Here is a 25,433-nt window from a genome sequence, read left to right as displayed (position 1 = left end):
GTTGAAATCCCAGTTAATTTAAATTTATTTAACGGTGGGCCGACATTAAAACTTCTTACAGTTGTTTTTTTCGGTGTCATGTCTCCAGTCTTGGCCAGACTCTTTGCATCCTGCACAAAACCTGCCTTTATACAGTGTTTCAGGGGTGTTGTCAGGGGTTAAAAAAGTTTGATGCATCTGGACCAGAAAATTAAGAGAAAATATACAAGATATTTCAGAGAATGTTACAGCATATAAGACGTGCAGCCATCAGCTCGTGTGGTCAAAGCGGTCTGTATTTAAACAGCATGTCATGTCAGTGATTGACCACCAGGTGTCTCCATCGACTTACTTTACACTTGGTGACAATCACCGTCTCCACCTGTGTTCAACACACTGCTCACAAACGTGCTGAATTTACCTAATTTATCTCATTGTTGAGTTTTTGCACCTTTTTGTTGATCTGTTGTGTTTGTGATATCTGTTTCACAGAATTTTCACTCGTTTTCTGAGGAATTACAAAAACATTAAAAACAAAGCAAAACAATAAATATGTACAATAAAACTACAAAATAAATTATTTGAATAAATTCTCGTGAACAAAAATGAATTACAAGCTCGAAAAAAGGAGTAGGAGGACGTGCACATTTATTTGCCCATTACTCATCAACAATCCTTTTAAGCTCAGTGAGTCACCTAAACTGGTTTTACAGGTTCTGTTGTGGGAAGGCAAACAAGCTTCATTTGTATTGCAAAATTGGAAACAGGCAAATTCAAAGTGAAGACTGTACTGTAGTGCAGAATCAGGAAGCACAGAACATATTCCAGCAATAATACAGAAAATTACATATAACATACACCACACAAAAGGTGAATTTTTACAATATTTCTTATAATGAGTATCATTTGAAAGTATGGCCTTCCTCACAGTCTCTATAACACAATGTTACAGTGAGTCCATGACTGTATAATAAGCTTTGTATTTTTCTTTCTACTGAATAACCTATTGGAACATGTCGCCTTCGACTGAAGTTATATTAAATTATTCAAACTAAACTAGGTGTGAAAAATCATTTTGGTCATATTTAGCAAATATAAAAATTAGACTTAAGAGCTAACTAATTAAAATGGTGTTTTATATTGTATTGTTTGTATTGTAATAAATACTACTAAATACTAAAAACTTCTTAAATCTTGCCCTTTACCAATATACTATAAAAAAAACCCAATTCTAAAACTAATGAAAACTTAACTAAAACTGAACGACTTTAAACAATAAAAACTGAAATACAAACCCACTCTCAAGATTGACTAAAAACTTAATTGAATGAGAAAAAAATATAAACAAAATTAAAAAAGAATGAGAAAAAATGATCCACCATAACTCTGCTGGGACTTTACTCGAAAGCATAAAACAAACAAGCCAGTAATTATTTCTAACTGACTTTGTTTGTATTTCCAATCAATAAAGGACCCAATTTCTAGTATCTTTCACATATGTATCGGCTTTATACATCGCAGCAGTATGTTTAAGTATGACAGCACTGTGGAGTAAAATCATTTCCCTAATGATGATTAATTAAATACACTTTTCTGAATACTCTGACAACGTCAGAATAAAGATGTAATCAATAAGTCAGCTGCAATTAAAAAAGACTTTAAGTGATGATCAGTTAAAAATCAACAAAACAGAAAGCAGAAAATATTACAGCAAAAATGCAAATATAGAACTAACAGCAGAACTATACACACCACACAAGAGGTTACTTTTTCATAAGGAAAAATATCCATTTTGAGCTTTCATAACAGTGATTCAACCTTTATCTAATATGCAAAAGTTCTGTGTTTGTTGATCTGAACAACTACTTTCTGGGGAAAAAAAATCCACTAACTCTTGTCTACTTGACGTCACAAAATTCAGCTGCAGCTCCATAATAATAAACACCGAGTCCAGCATGGAGAGGCTGAGTGAATGTGGTCTGGACTCTGTGGAGGAAAGTCATCGTAGTGCCAGACACGCTGTAGAAACACAGCATACCTGCCCTGTGACTCAGGTACACTCCTATTTTTGAGGACGGAGGTTTTATGATGGACTTTTTGTGGCTGTTATGTTTAAAATCATAAATGATCACATCATTTTTTTTCACACACTCTAATGCCCAGGACTTGTCATTATCTCCAAATTTACTTTTGGGTCCTGTTCTGGCAATGTCCCTGTATGCAACTGCTATAGAAACTCCTAAACCACTCCACTCAACTTCCCAGTAATGATGTCCAATCATCAGAGGTTGTCTACACAGAACCTGAGACTTGCCCATGAATCTCTCTGGGTGATTAGGATACGACTGCTCATCTTTCATACATGTTGCTTTGCAGTTCTCTTCCGATAATAATATTTGCATGCTAGCTGTGTTTCGATCAAGTCTGAAATAATCCTTGTCAAGTGCATATAGTGAAAAATCAGCTCTTGTCTGGGGATTTTGTGGCAGTAAAACATCTACATTAATCACTTTCTGTGAGATTGAGTTCCATATAATCCCAAGAGTGTCCTGTAGTTTTTCTCTGCCCTTTGACACAGCCACAGTCACATCCTCAAAATATTGTACAGGACGGTTATTGATGCTGGATGAGTCTTCAGAGTCAGCCAGATTTGACAGTGAGACGTAGTTCTGTAGAAACAGGGTGTGGTCCTCTGTGTGTAAGAGTTTTTCCAGCTCAGCATTGTTCCTCCTCAGCCCGTCTAACTCCTGCTTCAGCTTCACCTGAAGCGTTTTGACCCGACTGACTTCAGCTTCTTGTCGGGATCTGATCTGCTGCTTCACATCAGAGCTTCTTTTCTTAATGAGACGGATTAACTCTGCAGACATCTTCTTACTGTCCTCCACAGCTTTATCAGCAGAGTGACTTATCACCTTCTCTTCCCGCTGAAGCACCCTCACATCTTTCTCTCTGCTCTGGATTCTCTGCAGGATCTTTTGTCGACTCGCCCCGAGCTCTTTCTGCTTCTCAGCCATTTCTGCTGCAGCTGAGACCATGTTGTGGCCTTTATGTTCATCCATGGAGCAGAGATAACAGATACACCGCTGATCAGTGCGGCAGAAAATCTTCATTACCTCATTGTGACGAGTGCAGATGTTCTCTTGAAGCTTTGGTGAAGCTTCAACCAGTTTGTGTTTTTTAAAGGCAGGAGATTCATAGTGAGGCTGGAGGTGCTGCTCACAGTACGAGACCAGACACTGCAGACAGGACTTGAGAGCTTTCCGCTTTCTTCCAGTGCAGAAATCACAGCCCACATCTCCAGGTCCAGCATAGCGGTGATCAGCTGGAGCAGTTTGATGTTTTGTCTTCTTCAGTTCCTCCACTAAATTTGCCAACATGGTGTTTTTCACCAGAGCAGGCCTTGGTACAAAGGTCTGTCTGCACTGAGGACAGCTGATTTGCCTCAGACTCTCTTCATCCCAGCGAAGTTCAATACAGTTCATACAGTAGTTGTGTCCACAGGGAATAGTCACCGGATCCTTCAGTAGATCCAAACAGATCGAACAGCAGAGATTTTCTTCATCCATCTTTATTCCTCGCTGTGCTGTTTCCCCACTGAATGATGATGAATATCACAGAGCTTGTTAACCAAGAGGGTGGGGTTAATAGGCTTCATTCCAGAGAGGGGAGAGGCTAATGGCATTTATCTTTGTTATTTACTTATACTTTTGTTATTGGAAAAACATCTTGAGTTTTGAAAACAATTGTAAGAGGAGCATGAACTTAAGTTGCAGTTTCGTTTACCACATGAGTGAGGTGATACATACTGGGCAAGACAATCCAAATATTAAGTGCTCTAAACTGACCCTATACACACCCTGTGTGTTTGTGTGCAGGGATGACATTTATATGCAGGCCATCGCAGAAGTTAACATTCCCCTGGTTTCCTTCACAAAATGCCAATGGGATTTGCATGTTGGCTTCAGGGCTACTCCAAGTAATTAGCTCTGTGGCAAACAAAATGTATGATAATTAAATGTTTTGTTCAGCAAGAGAATCTCGACAAATTATAACCAATATTGTGATTTTTGAAGTGCAAGTACAATTGCCAGAAATAATAAGCTATTGTTAACATGTAAACAAACTACACCACAGTCGCCATGAGGCTTTAACGCCGTAATCTGCATGATGACACTTGTTGGCAATTGTCAAACTTTACAAGTGGGGTATTTACTGAGGTATTTTACATCGTGGAACAAAATCATCTAACCAAAATCCTGATGACTTTGAGACAAAAGAAACAGAGAATGCTGAAATGCTAACTTATCTCTGAGTTTTAGGACTCAATCCTGCAACACTCTGCTGCTTAAGCGTGAACAATGTTGGCATGCTTACTCATTAATTTAGGAGGCAGTTTAGAGTACATACTGATTGAGAATCTAGTACGCAGTAGGCCACGTTAATATGCAAATTTGAACACAACCTTTTCTGGCCGAGTAGGTTTTAAGCAACAACTTCCTGCTTGCTGCTCACATAAATGGCATGCAAATAGTTCACAACAATTACAATAAACAAATACCAATGACTAAACTTTTTTCCAACCACCCCTGCAATAAAGCACTCAGTGATGAGCAAGAACTTTACAATTTGTAACAAATCTCACTGCACTATGATATGCAGTGTTTAAAATATGCAAGCAACATGCATCATAGAATCATCAAGCCAAATACAGAGACATCTGTAACAAGAAACAACTTCTAACTCTCCCTGAAAAGTAAAAATATCCAAGGTCTTCACAGACTTCTTCCTAGCATTTGAGAAATGCATTACCTCAGTTTTATCAACATTCAAAACCAGCTTTAGTTGTGAAAACTGGATGAAATTAAAGATAGTCTGCAGTTTGGTCACAGCCTCTGTGACGGGAGAACTAGCACAATATACCACTGCATCATCTGCATAAAAGTAAAGGTTAGCATTATCTACATTTTGGCCTATACTAATAATACAGATTAAAAACAACAAAAAAAAACCCCAGCAGACCTCAGACAGAACCCTGAGGTTTACCATTACAAGTATTTAGCTGTGAGCACAGCACATTAAGAACACAGTACTCAACAAAATTAAGTCATTTTAATCTTAAAAATAACAATAATTTCTGACTAAGTGCTATTATTGAGCCTAATTCTCTAACTTTACAGTAACTGTGAGGACATTTTTGGTCTTTGGTTATTGAGCTTCCAGTCTGCTGGGTGAGTTTTGTGCTTTAAGCTGTTTATACGAACGCCCTGGTCTTGGTTTGCTGGTGCAGCCTGTGGGGGTGGGCAAGGGGGCGATTGGAGGCAGCGGTGCCTGGCAGGGGGGCAGAACATGACCTCCTTTACGGGACAGGAGGGCGATCTCTCTCCTGAGTGCCTCAGCCTGCTGCGATTGTGTCTTCACCAGCGCCTGGAGCCTCCGAATGTCCTCCTGGTCCACACGTCTCCTGTAATCCTGGAATGATCCGTCCTTGACACACACAAATGAATATTTTAGGTTATATTTAGGGATATTTTAGCTTCACCTAGCAGAGGTAAGGGTCGACAGATTACAGGCATGGCCGATTATTGGGGCCAATAATTGGTATTCTTGCAATTATCTGTATCAGCATTTTATTTTAATGATTGCTGATGTAATTAATTGATTTAAAAAGTGCAAAGATAATGTCAGCATGGGAGGAACTTTTACTTTGTAAAACCTCAGGGAGTTATTTTTATTTAAACTTTTACTTGGCTTAAAATTCCTTATATTGACAAAAAAAAAAAAAGTACTGTTAATGCATATTGCTTCCAAATATCAGTTATCGGTCTCATTAAGGACTAATAATCTGTATCTGTATCGGCCCTGGAAAAACGATATCGGTCAACTGCTTTTAAGTGAGGGTGTGTTGTCCATCTTTATATACAGTTTATGGTTTCATCCAAGTGGATGTTTTTGTGGAGTGAAAGGAAGTTTAATAATACGATCATCACTTCATCATTTATCCTATTAGATATTTGTGGATCCCTTCTTTGATCAATATTACATGAAAATGAATTGAGTGCACAGACATTACCACTCTCTTCTGCCGTGTGTTGAGTTTATGCTCCAGCTCCCTCTTCTGGTCCAAGAGGCTCGTCATGCGCAGCTGATGCTCTGTTTTACGCCTGGTCACCTCCATCAGAGCGTCACGCGCTTCTTCTACCTTCGCCTGAATATCTCACACACACACACACACACAAACAAACACACACACACACACACACACACACACACACACAAACCGTGTCGTAATGTCAAAAACCAGTATCGTAATGCAGTTGTTTGGTCATATCGCCCTGCACCACCGCAACTACCCCTGCTGACTTGCTTCACTTGGATTCTTGATTCTTTTTTAAAAGTTATTACTATTATAAATTTATCTTCTTTTTTACTCATTTTTTGCTTAGTTTACATGGTCTTGTTTATTTGTTTATTTGTCTGTATTGTTTTATTTTGTCAGTTCCAAAAAAATTGTACAGTTGAATTTGAAGTTGAAGTTGCCTTGTGCCTGATAATTTCCCTTTTTTTTTAAAAAAATTCTAAGACAAAGAAAATATCAAAAAGATCAATAAACTTACTCCAATCTAAGTTTTTTTTAAATACGAAGAAAATCACATCACAAGAAGGCAAAGGTGCAGATATCTCACTTTTGCCAAAGCTAACACACACACACACACACACACACACACACACACACACACACAGGTCAGCGTACATCCCACTGTTTGATTTCTTTGGCGTGTGCAGCTTCTCGGAGGAGCTTTTCCTGCTTCAACTCCTCCACCCTCCTGTTCCCCAACAGCGTCTGCAGAGCCTCCAGATCCACCAGCCGCCCAAACTTCTTCATCATCAGCTGGTCGCACTGCTTCTCCAGCACTGCACCAACACACATACAGACACACATCAACACACAGATCAGTTTCTAAGAACAGGTTACACTCGATGGGAGCCCGGGTGTTAACCTGTGTGGGTCTTACCCTGGATGTTGGCGTCCATGTCCTTGCGGTCGCGGAGGAGCCTTGCGTGCTGCTGGCGAGCCTGACAGTACAGATCTCTCTGCTGGCTCTTCTCCGCCTGCAGCTGCTTGATTCGCTCCTGCAGCCTGTTCAGCTCTGTCCTGTCCAGCAGCAACGCCGCGCTCAGGTCAGACGGCACCGAGCCGTTAGTGACAAACTCAATCTGTTAATGACAAAAGGAGACACAGACAGATTATTGGTTTGAGAGTGTAGGTCTGCCAATATTAAAATAAAATACAAATACATACATACATAAAAATTAATTTTATTTGGTTTTGTTAAATGTCCAGCATGAATGAAAAAAATAAATAATTAATTTATAAATTTATTGTCATCTACTCCCATGGATAATGCTGCCTCAATGACCATGAAATTGAATGTGAAATTAACTTTCATTATTAAATTAAAGAGAAAACAAACAAAACACAAAAATAAAATTGCAATGAAATTGTAACAATCAACAGAAATTTTCAAGAAAAATGCTGCCAATTCACTGGTTCCAGCCTCTCAGATTCAAGTATTTACTGAATTTTCGGTCCTTTATCGTATTAAACTAAAAATCTCTGGGTTTTTGACTATTTATGAGACAAAACAAGGTATCTGCGCTTTTGAAAAATGTAATGGCCTTTTTAAAATATTATTTTTTAATGTTTTGGACCATAATATATCATCTTTTAATTGAGAAAATTGATCAATAATTGTGAGTTGCAGCCTTAAAATTGTAAGGTGGACTTTCATTTTTCATTAAAAAAATAATGGCAGTATTCTCCCTGGCTTCTGTCTTCTGAGGTTCTCAAAAATATGCAAGCAAATCTGCTGACTACAACATTTCTTTAGTCTTCACTCAGTTGCTGAACCTTCGTAGTTTTTACCTGGTGCAGTCTGAGAGGAACCACCACATTAAGCTCATTTATTTTCTGCTGCTTCTCCCTGTTGACCAACTCCAAGATGTCCTCTGCTGCCCTCCGACTGCTCTGCACCGACTTCTCCTGCAGCGCAAAGCAGAAGCGCCACACACAAATTCATCAGGATGTAACAAAAATAATGCATGGTAACGACGGATTATGACAGAAAGATGTAAAAGCAGATTATGACCTTCTTGACGAGGGTGTCGCTCTCCTTCTTCAGAGTTTCGGCACTCTTCTTCTCCTCCACCAGCAGCTCCTCCAGGTCCAGTCGGCGTTCCCGCAGCTGCAGTGTGTTCTCAAACAACTCTGGCTCACAGCCTGACACACACACACACACACACACACACACACACACACACACACACACACACACACACACACACACACACACAAATTCAGAGGCATTTTCAGACTTTTTTTCAAATCTGGGTCTGTTTAGGTTGACTGCATTTGGATCAGGTCTAGTGAATCTTAAGTTAAATGCATCAATGCATCCCATTGGACTGGACTGCAGTACTAGTAAAAGTTAACCCCTTGACCCAGGACCAAGGAGCTGGATTTCTTTCAAAAATATGGGAAGAAGGCAATGAGCAATGGAAGAAGAAATGACCTGATATGTGCAAGAAATAAGTAAAAAAAAATAAAATCAACAAAATAATAAATCTGTAAAATAATAATAAAAAAGCTACACAAAAATGTCCAGAAAACTGTATTTATAATTATATATTTAAACTTAAGTTACAGATTAATGTTTTGGTTTTTTTCAGGTAATTTCCTAGTTACTTAGTTTTTGACTTTTCCTTTTTTTGGCCATTTTTCAAGTAATTTTCTTGTGATTTTTAACTTTTTTTTGGCAAATATTTGGATAATTTCCTCATAGGTTGCTTAGGGCATTCTTCTCATATTTTTTAATAAAGCCAATTTGCTCAGATTTCAAAGGGCTTTTTGAAAATTTTCTCCCCCACAGTGCTGACCTGGAGGGCAAACACTGTCGTCCAGAGCAGCTCCTCTCTCCTCCGTGTCACTGTCGTAATCATCATCTTCGTCCTCGTCATCGTCCTCATCCGAGTCTTCATCGCTGTCCTCCTCTTCTTCTGCAAACACACATTTGGGTCACAAAGGACACGTGGCCACTTGTTACATTTTTTATGTGTTTGTGTCTTTTTCTCACCTTCATTTCCTGTCTGCTCTTTCTTCTTCACACGTTTGATCTTTTTCTTGAAGACTTTGGTCAGAAACTCTTCGAACTTGTTTCCTTCCCCCAGCGAGGCCTGGAAGGCGGCGGTCAGAGCCTTCTCTTTCTCCTGCAGCTTGGCGATGTCTCCCCGCTTCAGCTCCAGCTGTTCGTTACACTCCTCCAGCTTAGACTGTCAGGAGAGAGAGGAGAGATGAGTACACGAGGATCTTGCTTAAAGAATATAGGAAGATGGCAATGTGAACTGACAGAAAAATGACAAAAATTTAAGTGAGAAATAAGTTAAAAATACAATGAAATTACATGAAATAGGTAAAAAATAAAAAAATAATAAAACACACACACACACACACACACACACACACAAATGATCTGGAAAAAAGTGCTTAATAATATAATAATTTTGTAACATCATTTAAAGTATGTAATTATAATTATTATAATAATTATTATATTTCCCTCTAGCTTTTAAAAAAATCAAAAATCAAAAAATTAAAAATAATTCTACTAATTTGGGAAATGTTCATTAATGCTCATAGCCTTTTCCCATGTTTTTCAAAGAAATTGCACTGATTTCCTCACAGTTTAAATACCTTTGAAAGCCATCTGAAAGTGATGTCGCTCCACGTTTTAAAGGGTTAAACAGTTTGCTAGAGGACCTTGAAAGAAAAAGCAGTCCACAGGTATATGAAGTCTCTCCCACCGTGATGCTGTTCTCCTCCTTGATGCAGCCGTTGAGCTTCTCCTGCAGGCTGTCCTCCCTCCTCTCAAACTCCTTGAGGATCAGCAGCTCCTGGTAGAGCGTCAGCTGATGGAGGTCGGCCATCTTCAGCTGCCAGTCCAGACGCAGCTTCTGGTGAAGCAGCAGCAGGAACTCCGCGTCAAACTGACACAGTGAAGTCTCCATCTGATGAGTGAAAAACAAATTCACAGATTATATTACGGCGTTATACACCGTCAGCCTGAGATTTTTAGTTCATTACAGAAGATATAACACATTTAACCATTTAACCACATTTAATTTTTCCCATGTTTTTGAAGGAAATCATACCAAGTTGCACAAGAAGTGTAATTTCAATCCAGGTTTCAAAGGGTTAAAAAAAAAGTTCAGCTTGGTAAAAGATGGTACATAAATTGCGAGAAATTAGTAGCTTTAAAAACTAAGGAAAAATCTCTAAGGAAGATCTCATAATTACATATCTGAAATTCTGTTACAGAATTATTAAAAATTTAAGCCCTTTTTCAGGTTATTTCCTTGTTATATTTTAACTGTCTTCTTTTTTCCTCTTTTTCTTTCTTTTTTTTTGCTGGTTTTCAGGTATTTTTTCTTTAAAATTTTACTAATAATTTTGGGATCATATTTTTTATTTTGTTGCTCCTTGCCTTCTTCTCATGTTCTGGAAAGAAATCAAGCCAATTTGTTCAGATTTCAAATGGTTGAACTAATGTAATGTTCTTTTTTAGACAGAATCACCTTTTAATAAAAAAATAAAAATAAAAAAACAGACCTGCTTCAGCAGAGAGTCCTGCTCATACAGCAGTCTGATCTCCTCCCTTCTGCGGAGCTCCTCCTCCAGCTCGCTCAGCTCTGCTCCTCCTTCCCAAGCTATCTCTTCTTCTTCTCTGGTCACAGATAAAGATGACAGACTAGGAGTTCCTTTGGCTCTGTTCTCCTCCTCTTCTCCTCCACTTTTCCCCTCCTCCTCTGCCATCTCTTTCTCTAGCTGCTCCAATAAATGTGTGACCCCTTCCTGCTCCTCCTGCTCCATGCTCTGAAACCTGAATGTAGTTAGACATTTGTGTAAAACTTTGCTATAATTATAAAATTCTTGAGTCATGGCAAAAATGTGTTTTGTGAAATTTGAAGAAAATACCTTAAAGGTGTTCTTGAGATATCACATTCACAAGAACAAAAATAACATCAACCTTGATTTTTGACCAAAATTTTATCACTTCATCCTTGAGTGCAAACAGATGTTTGTGCAGCATTCGAAGAAATTACCTCAATGTGTTGTTGAAATATCATATTAACAAGAATGATTGATCAATTTGACCTTTTACAGACTGAAGATGCATACCGGTCATTAGTGAATCAATTTTATACCTGAAAAGAAAGTTTCCACTTTAGTTGTGGGTGAAAGTAAAACCTGGCTCTTGTACCTCTGCTCCCTCAGGCGCTGGTATCTCTCCAGGGTGGCACAGCTGTACTGCAGCCTCTTCTCTGGGGTTTCCTCTGGTAGTATTTTGGGCAGGGCGGGTGGATGGCGGTGGTATTGTGTCGCCAGTCGCTGCTGGACCTCCTTGACGTGCTGAGCCTGAGCGCTCAACTGAGACACCAGGCGAACCTTTGAGTCCCGCAACGCCACAATCCGTCGATTCATCTCCGTCTGCTTCTCACGGATCTGATGGGAAGGATGACGTCATTAAATGCTGCGCGTGTTAATAATGTTCTTTCCACCATTCATTAATCTATTGATCTCTTTTATTAGTCTGTAATAATTTCTGGAGGAAGTTTATGCGCTGAATGAGCAGAGATGTGTGTGTGTTTGTGAGTACTTTTTCCTCCAGGTCTATCAGCTCTGCTCTCTTGCTCTCGGCGTTCATCCTCAGGTGTTTCGGGACCGTGAAGTCTTTGTCTGACTTAAGTTTTAAGTCTCCGATGTTCTCCTTGGCTTCGCGGATGGCCTGAACATCTTGTGGATCCTCACAGTTCTCGTCTGGCTTCTCTGCGTAACTGAGACACCGACAATCCCTCACAGTTTTGCACCAGCATCGCAAGTTAAGAACACAGGAAACACCATGACATTCAAAAGAATGGGCCGCAAGGACAGACAACCCCAAAACTTCATGCCTCCAGCCTCAGTTATCACCGGCTTGGAGGCATAAAAACAGAAAATGCCCTGTTAATCTTATCTGATCTCAGAGGACTGATGTTGGATGTGACTCACAGTTGGGCCCATTCCTGCTTCCTCTTTTCAATCTTGGCTCGAGCTTGTTCAGCTTTTTCTGCCGCCTTCCGCAGCCTCTCGACCTGCCGATCTGCCAGCTTTATCCCAGCTGGACGAGCCACGGGGGCGCGCAGCACCTCCTCCCCTGGAGAACACACACAGGTGAAGTGCATCTTTGACAGGTGTGGCAAACACACACACACACACACACACACACTTTCCTACCTTCTATTCTGCTGCTGTCTTTCGCGGGCTCTGCTCTGGATCTCCTACGTTCAGGTGCAGCTGCTCCGTCTTCATCAGGACAGCCGGGTCTCCCCTGATGTCTGAGTTGGGATGAAGTCTCTGTGAGCGATGGCAGATGGTAGGTGGACATTCTGTGGTCGGTGCGGATGGCGACCACAGTGACGGTGGCCTCCAGAGAGTCCTTGAACCTGAAGCACCAGAGGGTAAGGCGTCATTCTGGAGGTTTTCTACCTCCTGGCCAACCTTTGTATGAAAGGCCCATGTGGTAGCAAACAGGCTGAAAATAGGCCCCATATGAGATTGTCCACAGATTATTGGCCCCACGGGTGAGTTTATCCAAGTAGGCTGCACATGAGTTATGGGTCATTCCATGCCAACTCACCCCAAATCCAGAGATTTTTCCAGTTCATATCACAGATTTTCTTGACAAAGAAAAATCATGTTGAAATTTCTATTAAATTCATGAGACTGCAAAATCCTATAGCTGTACTCCAAACACCTTTTAAGTAATGAATTTTTGAATTTGGTCCACTGAGCTAAATTTCACAATTTTTTTGATGCTCTGTGTGTGTATTCTAAACGTCACCTCACTTTTCAGTGGTTTGGGTTGAAATTTGTCCTGAAAATACAAGAATTGCTGAATGGTTACAGTAATCAAATTAATAACGAGAAGTCATTTTTACCAGAAGGAAAAATGTCATCTTCAAAAATTCATATCTCCACTAGTTTTTACTTTCTCGCAACCAAATTTCTATGATGTGAAGTATAAATGTTTTTCTATCACATCTATAAGTTATTCCAACCTGCATAAAAATTGAATGCTACAGATCTTGCTGTATATAGCCACAGAGCCCACTGAATTTAAGTTTCAACATTTTTTTTTCTTTCAAGAAAATCCATGACATGAACGGGGAGGCTCTAGGTGAGTTGGCAGGGAGTAACCCTTATGCTAGGGCAACCTGGGTACCAGAGGGGACTCGAAATGGGCATCTTATCCGGGGCTCACTTGAGTAACTCACCCACACTTGTGGACAATCCCATATAAGGCCCACTTTTCATGACATTCCTCATATCCACTCATGTCTTTAACTTCCATCCAGGAAAACCAGTCAAAGCATTTTTATTTCTGTCCAAACTGAGTTGAAACAAGTGGTAAACTATAAAATTCAAACTTATTTACCAAAGTTTTAATATAGACAGACTGCAAAATAGCATCCAAACATCTAAAAATAAAAGAAATTTTATTAAGAACCAACACACAATAGTTATCAATGACTATTAACTATATTTAGGTCAACACTCCGGAAAGTAAGGTTTTTAACCTGTCTAATTAAATGGCTATGTGTGTGTGTGTGTGTGTGTGTGTGTGTGTGTGTGTGTGTGTGTGTGTGAATGTGTGTGTGTGTGTGTGTGTGTGTGTTTAGTCAGTACCCTTCCTGGAGTTTGTTGAATGCTATGTTGCAGCGCTCTAACTCCCAGGCCAGCTGCTTTCTGACCTCGCTCACCCGCTGGGCCATCACCCTCTCTGCCTGCTCCCTGAAACACGGGTGCAGCTGCAGCTCCTACACAACACACAACACTGAGCACATTGTCCTGCCTGGAGACTTAAAGATATAATGCCAAATCCTAACCTTAATCTGTTTAGAAAACAACCTGTAGGCCTGTATTCTTGTATGTAAAATAATTCCATGCAAAGTCTGGCTACGGCTGATTCGTTTTATGTGCTGCGACCTGCAGTTTCTTTGTAAGCTTTCTACTTTCACTGCCTACTTCAAGAATTATTTGTGCAAATTGTACAAATTGTTTCTGGTGAGAATTTTGGTTGCATCCTCTAGTTTTCTTCTAAAACTAAACAACTGTCAAGTCAGACGACACTGGATGACCCTGGCGTGTAAGATTGTCCGTACCTCAGGTTTCAGGCGAACATGCTCCGGCAGACTCTGGTTAGCGTCCAGCAGTTCCTTAAACTTCTTCTTAAGCTCCGCCAGCTTCTTCCGCTTTGCTGCCACCTTCAGTTCGGCCTCCCGACGCACACGGTCCTCCTCCAGCTTCTGCTTAGCCGTCTCTATGCTGGAGGGAGTCGGGGTTGAAAAGTTAGATTAGATAAAACTAAAATTTCTAGGGTATGTGTGTATCAGCTGACGATGGGTGGGGAGTTTGGAGACAATGACAGCAAACTGTCTTCCTTTTTTTTAATGTGTGTGTGTGTGTGTGTCTCTTTGTATCACTCTGTGCCCCCTCTCTAAATTTGGTGGCGGAGTAGCGCAGACGGAGCTCCGCATGTGTTCTGTTTTTCCTCAGCAGCACTTTGTGAGTCACAGGGCGAATAATTGATCTGTGGATCCTTTCAGAGATGATCAAATCAGATTGATGGATAAGAGGCGCAGCTGCTGCCAGTGAATGCAAACTTTCAGACCCGGCAGAAAGAGCTGTTAAGTTTCTCTTTCACTGCGCCTGACGTTCTTCTGCTCCGTCAGTGCCCAGAGTATGCTCTGCGCTCCGAGAGTGTGATGCAATGAATAAGCGCACAGAGATACACAGAAGACAAGAATAAAGTGAAAATTAGGACGACCAAATTATGCCCGAACCGATTATTCACACTCACCTGTAGGCTGTTGGGTCCTCAATGTCCTGCGCTAATGCCTCATTCTCAAGACCCACCTGTTCATGTGAACAAGATATCACTTTTTCATACAACCATCTATTTGGCCAATTCACTCCATACAATCTTACTTTTTCCCCCCAAAACATTCAGAATCACATGATGATTTCTACAGTCCAGCTACCACAAACTTTTTAACAACAATAATAATCTTACAATCTAAGGGAAGGTAAAACTTTAATGTCCCTGTCCATTCCAATGGCCAAAACCTTTTCAGTATGATAAGATATATGATTATCAGACTCCACCGAAATGCACAAACTTATTTGTTTATAGGGCTGACCTGAAGCTTCAATCAATGTCACGAAAATCAACGTCAACATCTGTATTTGATTGCTCCATTTCTAGGACATTTAAGTGATAGTTTTATGCGTTTGACTCGCTTGTGTGTAATGTCAGTGCCAACAGTATAGCACTATCATCCTGGGAACATGAATGCATGTACAAAATGTTTGTTGAGATACTTGACTCTGGGCCAAAATGGTGAACGGACTGACAGACTGGTATTGTTACTCACAAAGCCACACTGCATAACATGTTAATAAAAGGTGGACTGACCCTGGGCGAAGGAACCTCGGCCCTCTTTCTCTGCAGGCTTTTCTGTAGCTCCTCCGGAGGAAGCACGCTGAAGGAGAACATGTTCCCGTCATCTCCAACCGTCAGGACAAAGCGCTCATCATGGCTGAAGCGGATGTGTCGCAGGTGTCCGTAATGGTTGTCATGGACACTAAGAGCCCAGTAGGCCTGCATTGAGGTGAGATTATGGTCGCCAGGCTGCAAAGGGTAAACCCTGATGAAGCCTGAGTACATGCCGCAGAGCATCAGCTGCCTGTCAGAGCTGCAAAACACAAAAACAACAAAACACACATACTAAAGTGTTTCAGATAAAAGTATACAATGCAAAAAATCAACAGTAATAATAATAAAAAAGAACTGATCACATTGAGTTGTGCTGAACGTGGCTTTACAACCCCATGATGGTGGTGACGTTTAATCCTGCAACCATGGTGCAGTTCTTTTACACCTCAACATTAGCTTTTTGACTAACTAACTTTTTAACTGTAAGATTATCTTGCTGAACAAAACATGCAAATATCGTAAACATGTATTTGCCACAGAGCTCATTTTCTGCAATAATCCAAAATCCAATGGAAAAATCCCATAGGCTTTCTGATGAGGGAACCAGGGAGACACTGGAAAAACATCATCCCTGGGGCACTCTATATCTGGCTCCTAAAATCCCAAATGTCCCCATTTCTTCACCAAATTCAATAACTTTGTCAGCTGTTTGGTGCTGAGCAGGTAGTGTGCAGTGGGGTTATCAGAGCTTGTTTGCTGCCTGGCAGGAAATGTACCGTATGACCAAAACTTTGAGCTGAGAATTCTCTGTGGGTTCAGCAATATGTGTGGCATTTTCAGATTACATTCAGTCATTTGATCTTGGAATTATATTCCCATCTGCGAGTTTGCCGTCTGGCTACCTGAAGGTGATGGAGCTAATGGGGTCGTCGTCTGTGTCATGGATGGGAAGGAAGTCAAAAGGCTCATCCTGCCGCTGGTCCGGGTCCTGGTCTTGTTTCTCAGAGAACTTACAGTGATACAAGAAACCTGAGTCAAAGCCACCCTGCAGGAGAAAGAACAGAGATAAATGGATTTAACTCAAAAGGAAAATCTAACCGTTTTTGTGGATAATTTAAGTATCATCATCTGAGTTTGTTTCTATTAAACTTTCAGTCCAGGTATCAGTTAGGTAATTTTTTTGATAATAGTAGTTTTAGTAGGCATTTAGATAAGAAATCTGAGTAAAAATAACTGTTCCTAACTATTATAAATTAAACTTATTATTACTCTTATTATAACTCATTTCATTGATCATTTTTTTTAGCTTTTCAATATGCATTTAAGACATTAAAACATCCTGGTTATTAATGTCTCATGACTGCTAAGGTATAATTGTGCGTTTTTGTGTACCATGGAGAGCCAGAACTGTCCGGGCTGTGAGTAGAAGCCACAGCAGAGGGGACTTGGATGCTCAGGGATGTAGATCGGGGGCAAATCTTCCTCCTCTTCTTCTTCTTCATCTTCCTCTGGCTCTGTGCCCATCTGCTTTGATGCTTTCAGCCTCTCATCTCTCTCTTTCTTCTTCTTTGCCTTTACGGCTTCACGTCTTGCTATTTCCTCTTCTCTCTGAAACACACAAGGCCACAAAGAAGACGTTTTACATCAGCAGTGCATAAACCCTATAAAATATAGCAAAAAACTAAATTCAGACCTTGATTCGAGACTTGATGCTCCTGAACCTGAAGGATCTGCTGGGCAGTTCAGGCAGGTGGAAGGATTTGTTCGGCCTCGGGGCTCCTGGATTGGGACTGTTCAGCTCGACCACGTGGCCGCTATGACACAGGATGAGCAGCTTGTTTTCACTCTGGGTAAGAGAAACAGGTCGAATCAATAATGTGGCAGCGCAGATATTGCAGTGCGGGTGAGTTCAGAGATCAGACTCACGTGAGGTGACCACTCCAGCGCCTGCACCGGCCCGGGGACGTGGACGAAGCCGATGGGGTTGTATTTTTCCCCGACAGTGAAGAAGAACACAGTGCTGTCTGAGCTCTGAGCAGGAGGGTGGAGGCAAGAGGTAAGAGAGGTGAGACGATTAACATAAAAAAAATTAAAAAGGGTAAAGATGAACTAACTTAAAGTGCAGGCAGTTCACCGTCAGATCAAAAATAAATACTTTGTTTTTAAAGGTGTTCCAGTAAACGGAAGCTGCACAATCTTGATAGTGTGTTGTGTGAAACTAAACTTTTTTTTACAAACTGTTTCCTGTGGCTCTCATAGTGACAAAAAAGTTTTCTTGGAAAACCTCTTACCCCCGTGGCTAAAATCTTTCCATTTCGTTCATATGCAACAGCAGTTACAGGGGCACTGTGGGGTTTGAAGGACTGTTTGAGGCGCAGCTTGGCGTCTCCTTTGGGTCTGCGCCCGCTGACCAAATGCAGCATCTGAGATTCGTACAGCTCCAGTAATCGCACCACGCCGTCCTCGAAGCCTGTCACCAGTAAACTTCCACTCTGGTTCACCTAAAGACAAACACCACAGCCAGTCAGGAATTCCCTTTTTTTTTAACAATTAAGTTAATGAGAGTACTATTATAATAAAGTAAAATGATGTACTTTTATAATTAAGTAAATGAGTACTGTTCTAATAAAGTTAAAGTAATGTTCTAATAAAGTAAAATAAAGTACTGTTCTAAGAAAATTAAATTAACGTGCTGTTCTAATAAAGTTTTTAAAAAAGTACTGTTCTAATGAAGTTAAATGAAGTACTGTTTAATAAAGTTAAAGAACCATTCAGTTCTCTTCTCATAAAGTCAAATGAAGAGCTTTTCTAGTAAAGTCAAATAAAATGTTCTGTTCTAATTAAGTTATGGTACAGTTTTAAAGTTGAATGAAGTACTGTTACAGATACATCAGATGTGGCAGCATGATACATCTTCACACGAAAACACTTACCGACGGAGGAGCCCAGCTGAGAGCAGTTCCACCCTGATTGAAGCGACTGGCGGTCAGTTCACTTTTTGCCAGGAAGTCAAAAACTCTGACTGAACCTGAAGAGAAGAGACAGACGCAGTCAGAGTACTTGCTGTACTTTGTGCGTGTCTGTGTATTTGCAGTCTGTGTGCAGGTGTGAAAATGTTTGACACTCACGGTCCAAAGCAGTCGTGGCCATCAGGTGGGATTTCCACGACACGTCCAGGCCCTGGATCGCCCCGGCGTGGAAGGAGAACAGGCACTCTGGATCAGAAGTCTGCACATACAGACGATACATCAACTGTTATTTCACAAGGCGAGAACACAGTGTTTATTTCAGTCATTTATTACAACATGTGATGATACAATGTGGTTTGCTACATTTTCCATTTTTTAAATGTATTGTCTATCGGGCTTTATGCAGTTTTGTTGAGTAAAAAAGACTCTATAAGGGCAAATTTACACTTTCTGTGCCGAGCTAGACAACATCCTCCTCTAATTTAGAAAATAGACATGCCAAAATGTTATATATGCATGGTATGCATTGTTTTCAAATGGTTGAATAAATAATTTGATAGCATCTTTGCTGAGCAACAGTGTTGTGAAAGGAATTAAAAGCTTGTCCCATATTGACGTCTGTCCCAGATATCAGGTTGGTGAGTTCACTGACTTAAGCAAACAATAGCCTGTGCTATTAATTGAAGTTTTATGGTAAATATAAATCTTAAATAAACAAACATGCACATAACATCTTTTTAAAAACTGTTTGTAAGAAACTGACCATGGAGGTGAACGAAAGATCCAGTTTCCAGATGGCTCCGTTGGAGTCCTACAAGGCCGCACAGCAGAGACATCAGGTCTGTGATTTTGATCAAGTTGATGATGTGATCTAAATGAGTGACCTTTGACCCTCTCACCTGAGCAAACCAGATGAAAGAGTCAGGCAGGGGGCTCTTCACCACAGACGAGAGGCACACACTGTGTCCGACCACCATCTCATTCTTGGGCTCCAGCTCGAACCGGCTGCCGTCGCTGTTACTGTCGGCGGTGTCGATGCTCTCGAAGTCCCAGGCCTGCGTGGGGCAGCGGGGAGGAGGGCATTACATCGTCTTTTTGATTATTCTCGAAAACCTAACTCCACCGTGATCACCACCCCTGTTTGATCAGGTTTATTAAGAATTCCACAAAGGGTCAATTAACTCTTCAAGTCAAAAACCTAAAAAAAAGAAGAAATTATATTCTTCTAATTTCTTTTAAATTTTTTCTTCTTTTTTTTAAAAAAAGAAAATTGACATGCTCGCAAGTCACTTGCAGTCCAGTCAGAATGGACCCAGGGGACAAATACTGCTGCCCTGTCGATGAACTAGGTAAAAATGAAACCTTCAGTAATAGCTTCATGATTACAGAACAGTTACATATGTTCCTTTTGACTTTTAGAAGTCAAAAACTCATAAAGAAAAACATCTGACAACAAACTTGACAGAGATGTCCCAAAAGTGAAGCATCTGGGGCTATGGAGATGTTGTTTTGGCAAGTGTCTTACCCGAATCGCTCCATCAGAACCAATCGTCATCAGCTGTCCATCTTCTAGGGCGAATGGCTGGACCATCCCAGCGTGGCAGCTCCGCCCCCCCTCACGGCAAATCTCCACCTTGATGGCGTTCCCATCCCACAGCAGCAAGTTGCCCCAGCTGGAGCCGGACACCACCTGACAGGAGGACACACGGGGAGGGACAGTCACAAACAACTGTTAGTTCTCTTGACTCTTAAAGGGGATTTCTGGAACCAAAATATGTCGATCAGCACAGCCAAATTTGAGGAAACTCCCTCAAGGTGCTCTTGAGATATCGAGTTTACCAGAATGAGTCAGATGCAATGTCGCAAAAACCTTAACTTTGACCACTAAAATTTAGTTAGTTTATTCTTGAGTCCAATCGAACTTTTGTGCCAAATTCCCTTCAAATTTCATCAGGTTTGGTAACATTTTGAGTCATAGAAAAGATGGACATATGAAGGTTCCTATGACATGTTAGGGGAGGAGGACTCTTATTAATTTTATTTATTTTAAATTAATGTCACTCGAAGTGACATTGTATCTACATGTAACAAATGATGGTATGCTTCGTTATGTTTATGTGCTGATATGTGTATGCTGTTGCTGTTTTTTTCTTGAAGATGGTTGTATTGTTTATATTGAAGTATCTGGTTTTTATATCCATGTGATGTGTGACTTATCCACAAACTTATATGCTAAAATAAAATAAATTAATTTAAAATTAAAGTCACGCTGTCACATTCCCAGGGGCAGAGAAATCATTGCTTATTTTGTCAAATTACTGAGATCAGTCTTGTGGCTGTAAACTGAGTTTTGTTACATACATTTCCTGACCTGCGTACAGACTCAACCTGTCAGACCCGCAGCGCACAAACCTTTCCATCTGGGAGCTCCACGTAGCCCTCAATATCAGTCGCTTCAGTTTTCCCAAAATGTCCCATAAGCCCTTGCAGTTTAAGACCTGTGAATGTGCTGGCCATTTTCCAGAACCTGACAGAAAGAAGGAGAAAACGTATTTTCAGCTAATTTGAAAACATCCAATATCACTATAAGGGAACAATAATTTAACTTGATGTCAGATGCTTTTTTCTTTCTGAAGTGCTTGAACAGAGTTTTAGGAGGATACAGAATCTTTTTTACTTGATGTGTCCAGATCCCGATGATGTGAGCAGTCCGGGGTTGTATGGGGAGAAGGTAACTCGGTAGACCTCCTGAGAAATGGCCTTGCAGCACAGCGTCACCTCCTCCTGCCTCCAATCCCACAGCGTCAGCATGTAGTCCGGCGCCCTGCCCACGCTGGCCAGCAGGCTCCCATCACGGTTAAAATCCACAAAGCTGTACGCCCGCTCTGTACCGCCTACAAAGATGAAGGTTAAAACATGATCAACGACCACCTTACGGTTGCATTTCATGTCATTTATTTCATTTATAAGGACAACACGCATTAATTAACACTTCTGTAAACATGCTAGTGTTAGCCACCAGGCTAATTTTCAACTGTAGTCCTTTGGCAAGATGTTTTGAAATCTGCAAAATGATAAAATACACATAATGGCAGCAGAACACCATAAAAGAAACTACAGTATAAAACAATAAAGTCTCCTACTAAAAGTCTCCCTTCCTGTTCCTGAGTTATGGTGCTAAACAGAGCTCTGTAAAAATCTGAAAAGTTGATATTAATTTTAAAAAGTAAAGTAAATGTAACTCTTAATCTTAATTTATGTTTATATTATTTAAAATTTTCAAGTGTACTGAAGCTGCTGTAACTTAAAAATGACAAATTTAAGTAAATCAAACTTTCTAAGTTTTAGCAACTTCAGCAAACCAAGTCATCTGTGGTCTGCTGGTTGCAAACTATTCAGTCATATTTAATTTGAGATATCATGTTCAAGAATGAAAGAGACGGACAACGTGTAACCACGATGTCTCCGACCGCGGCTGTCACTGGCACTGAGGCATTATGAAGCAGAAACATTTGAAAAAAGGTCAAACTCAATGCATCTTTTTACCTCTGAGGATGCTGAATGGTCGTAACGAAGGATATTCGTAGATTATGATTTTGGGCTGGTTACCCTTCTCTGCTACAGCAAAGTACTCCTTGCTCGGGTGTACCTTGACAAACAAACACAGACACAGTAAGTAGAGTCTTATTAGGGAGTAACATGGGTATTTCTGAGAAACCGTATTATTAACTCAATCAAATGCCTTATTTATACTTACAACTCTTAACTTCGATATCACGTCAAGTTGAAAATTTCAATGTCTGAACTTTTACTATTTCTAGTCTTATTGTAATGCTGCCTGTGAAACATGCAGGTTGAAACTGCAGTATTGCTCGGAAAAAAATAGTAAAGTCAAAGTATAAATTCTCAAACAGCTGCTTAAGCACCACCATTTCAGGTGTATGTCAGTGCTCTGTAAAATCTGACAAGTTGATTTTACTTAAAAAATGTTTTTAAAAAATCTAGGAACCCTAACCTAAATATAACTATTAATCTTAATTTAAGTAAACATGACGTCTAATTGTTAAGTTTACTTTAAATTTTGTTATATTTACTGAATTTTGTGACGTTATTGCAACTTAAAAATGACAATTTTAATTAAAGTCAATCTTTCTAAGTGTTAGCAACTTCAGTTAACAAAGTTTACTGTGTAAGAAATCTTAATCTCCTAATGTTATCATTGGCAGAATCCTCATTGTGATCAAGTTAGGTCAGATTAACTTGGTTTACTGAAGTTGCTAACACTTAGAAAGAGCAATGCAATTTCACTTGTCCTTTTTAAATTACAACTTGACAAAAGTAAACTTAAGTAAAATTAACAGTTAGCCATAAAGTAAACATAAATTAAGGTTTATACTTACCTTCCTTTTTTTAAGGGAGTCAGTTTCCAAGATTATTTAAAGTAAGATCAACTTGTCAGATTTTACAGCGTAAAAGATTCCTCTCTTACACACAGTTTGTCAGCCATCTTACCGTGATGGAGCCGATTCCTCCTCCGCTGCAGGAGCGGAGGTATCTCTGCTCCTTGGTGGAGATATCTAGCAGGACGAGCAGGTTTCCTGCTATAAAGATCATCGTCCTGTCGTCCAGCAGCTGCAGATTCCCCCTGCGCCCACTGTCATAGCCGAAGGAGTGACTGACAGCAGGATTAAGGATCAGATTCACTGTTATTTGCAAGTCTGATGAGAGAAAGTTTGTGTTATAAAATGTTTTTTTTCATAAGCTCTTTTTCAAAGGATACGAGAGGTGCAGGAGGTTCTCTGGGATTTCAGAGCCGGGAGTGATGAAAGGTCTGGAGTGAAGTTCCTCATATTTGTAGGACATGTCTGAAGAGAGACGCTTTTTTGATCCTTTTTCAGCCTCCTGCTGCATCACCGAGTGTTCAGTATCACATCCTGTAAGGGAGGAAACATTTGGCAGAAGCTTTCAGGCACCAGTAATTTCACTTGTGTTGTTTAGTGTTTTGTTTTCCTTTTTTTTTAGCAATCGTACATGCTTAATAAACTCTTTTTTGTGGACAAAATCAGTGTTTTATTCTCTGTGACGCTTGTTCATTCATTCTAATTCTAATGCAGGATGAGGCCCTTTAGCAGTGACTGAAGGCTCTGGATATGGCGTGTGGTCAGGTCCTGTGAGATTTTTTGTAAAACAGTCTAACTTGAGAAGAAATAACCCATAAACCCTGAGCAAATTGGCTTCATTTCTTTAAATAAACATGGGAAGAAGGCAGTGACCAATAAAAGTGGAAATGGCCTTAAGATTTGCAAGACACTACTTAAAAGTACAAAAAACACCCGTAATTAGCTAAACAAAACAAAAAAAATTCAAAAGGTAAATAAAAAGTGCTTTAAAATTACAATATTTATGTAACTTAATTTAAAATATGTAATTATTACAATTATAAAACAGTTTTCCCTAGCTTTTTTTCTTTTCTATAGATTGTATTTCCTAATATTTGTGAAAGGCGTCTGAATGCAGCACAGGAAAAGTACCGTCAATTTAGGTTTTTAAAGGGTTAAATATAATTATCTCATTTCATTTTCTTCACAAAAATGATTGAATGCTAAGATTCAGGTCTACTGTATGTTTTTTTTTTAAAAAAGGTTTCATACACTACTTAAAATCAATACGGCCTCACGACGTGAAGTTTTGGCGACCCCTAGTGAGGGTCGGGACCCACAGGTTGGGAACCAACGTTACCTCCAGTGTGTCCCTGTGAAGCTGTCTCAGCCTGTCCAGCGACAGCAGTTGTGTTATCTTCAGACATTTCCACCGTTAAATCACCTGCCTCTCTTTTTTAAATCTGTAAATTAAAACGTAAAATTCATTTTTTTAACCTCACTTTAACGGCAGTGAACGCGGTAACTTAAAACACACCGTTAGCAACTACATTTTAACTAATTCCGAATCACATTAACACTCATTTAAACGTTTTTACGTTATCTTTGAGTTATATTTTAATGTCTACCAGCCTTACCTTGTAAATTTGGCTCCGTAATTTTTAGACTCCACAAGTCCGTTTTAAGTTTGGTGGCGTTGCTAGGCAACAAGATAAGGCGTTCCACTGCAAAGCCTGCTGGTTAATGTAGTCTTCTAGATTTTTTAAGTAGCTTTAATTCTATTATAGTGCACTAGAATAAAGGGCTCTGCTCAGTTAAAATATAATGCCTCAAAACAATATATAATGTTATCTGGATTATTGTTTTGCTTTGTTTTCTGTTGTGTCTGTTTTATGTTCTAAATGTTTCTTTGTTTGTTTGTTTTTCCTTTTTGTTTTTATTTTTAATTGTTTCAGATCTAATACTAAATGATCATTTTACTGTTAAAAAAACCTTACTCTTGTGTAATGTACAGTTTATCTCGAAAAACGATCGATCTACTACTAAAAGGCCAGAATATAAAAAGCTTAAAAACGATTTCAACTTTGACACATAACCATGTTGTACAGTCTCCTTGTATGATGTATTTTAAATCTTTTTAAATTCAATTTAATATAGTTTTACTTTTCCATAAAATAATGAAAAAAATATAAGTCCCCTAAATACACGGAGAAAAGGATGGATAATAACAAAGAGTTAGGGAATAGCGTCCTCTTGTGGCCTCATCTTTTAACTCAAGGCTTCAACGCAGCGTCCAAAAAAACTCAGTGCATTTTAAGTTAATTATAGAATTATAATTATCTAATGATTATATTTATGATCATATAACCATACAGTAGGCTAAAAATAAATATACAATCAAAAAAGACGGACAAAATTTACGTAATATTTAAACAAATTCAAATGTTTTAGGTTTTCAACTTTTTTTATTAGGTTTTGGAATAATAAATACATAAACAGAATAAAATGACTTATTT

General features: G+C 39.6%; 2 protein-coding genes across 2 annotated transcripts; both read right to left on the bottom strand.

The window, feature by feature from the left end:
• Positions 1-610: 610 nt before the first annotated feature.
• On the bottom strand, positions 611-3,560 carry LOC121959579 (E3 ubiquitin/ISG15 ligase TRIM25-like). The gene has a single exon (XM_088070807.1). The coding sequence runs from the start codon at positions 3,543-3,545 to the stop codon at positions 1,878-1,880; it is 1,668 nt and encodes a 555-aa protein (XP_087926933.1). The 5' UTR covers positions 3,546-3,560; the 3' UTR covers positions 611-1,877.
• Positions 3,561-5,170: 1,610 nt separating this feature from the next.
• Positions 5,171-24,613, bottom strand: cfap44 (cilia and flagella associated protein 44). Its single transcript, XM_088070806.1, has 35 exons — positions 24,555-24,613; positions 24,278-24,380; positions 23,319-23,472; positions 23,051-23,213; positions 22,085-22,187; positions 21,216-21,432; positions 20,951-21,065; positions 20,064-20,228; positions 19,438-19,593; positions 19,302-19,349; positions 18,698-18,797; positions 18,503-18,597; positions 17,861-18,070; positions 17,496-17,600; positions 17,263-17,415; positions 16,962-17,177; positions 16,472-16,614; positions 15,549-15,828; positions 14,934-14,989; positions 14,236-14,398; positions 13,760-13,890; positions 12,308-12,516; positions 12,083-12,227; positions 11,691-11,868; positions 11,295-11,536; positions 10,643-10,913; positions 9,838-10,041; positions 9,111-9,306; positions 8,914-9,033; positions 8,127-8,257; positions 7,904-8,020; positions 6,993-7,194; positions 6,731-6,891; positions 6,050-6,184; positions 5,171-5,463 (listed from the first exon to the last, which is right to left on the bottom strand). Exons 2-35 carry the CDS (start codon positions 24,342-24,344, stop codon positions 5,185-5,187), a joined length of 5,430 nt encoding a protein of 1,809 aa, XP_087926932.1. The 5' UTR covers positions 24,345-24,380; positions 24,555-24,613; the 3' UTR covers positions 5,171-5,184.
• Between the last annotated feature and the right edge of the window lie 820 nt (positions 24,614-25,433).

Source organism: Plectropomus leopardus, chromosome 20, assembly GCF_026936395.1.
Source record: "Plectropomus leopardus strain MGB_pleo_1.0 chromosome 20, ASM2693639v1, whole genome shotgun sequence".
Lineage (NCBI taxonomy): Eukaryota > Metazoa > Chordata > Actinopteri > Perciformes > Serranidae > Plectropomus > Plectropomus leopardus.
Note: the sequence above shows the minus strand (reverse complement) of the source record. Positions and strands in the feature narration are given on the sequence as shown.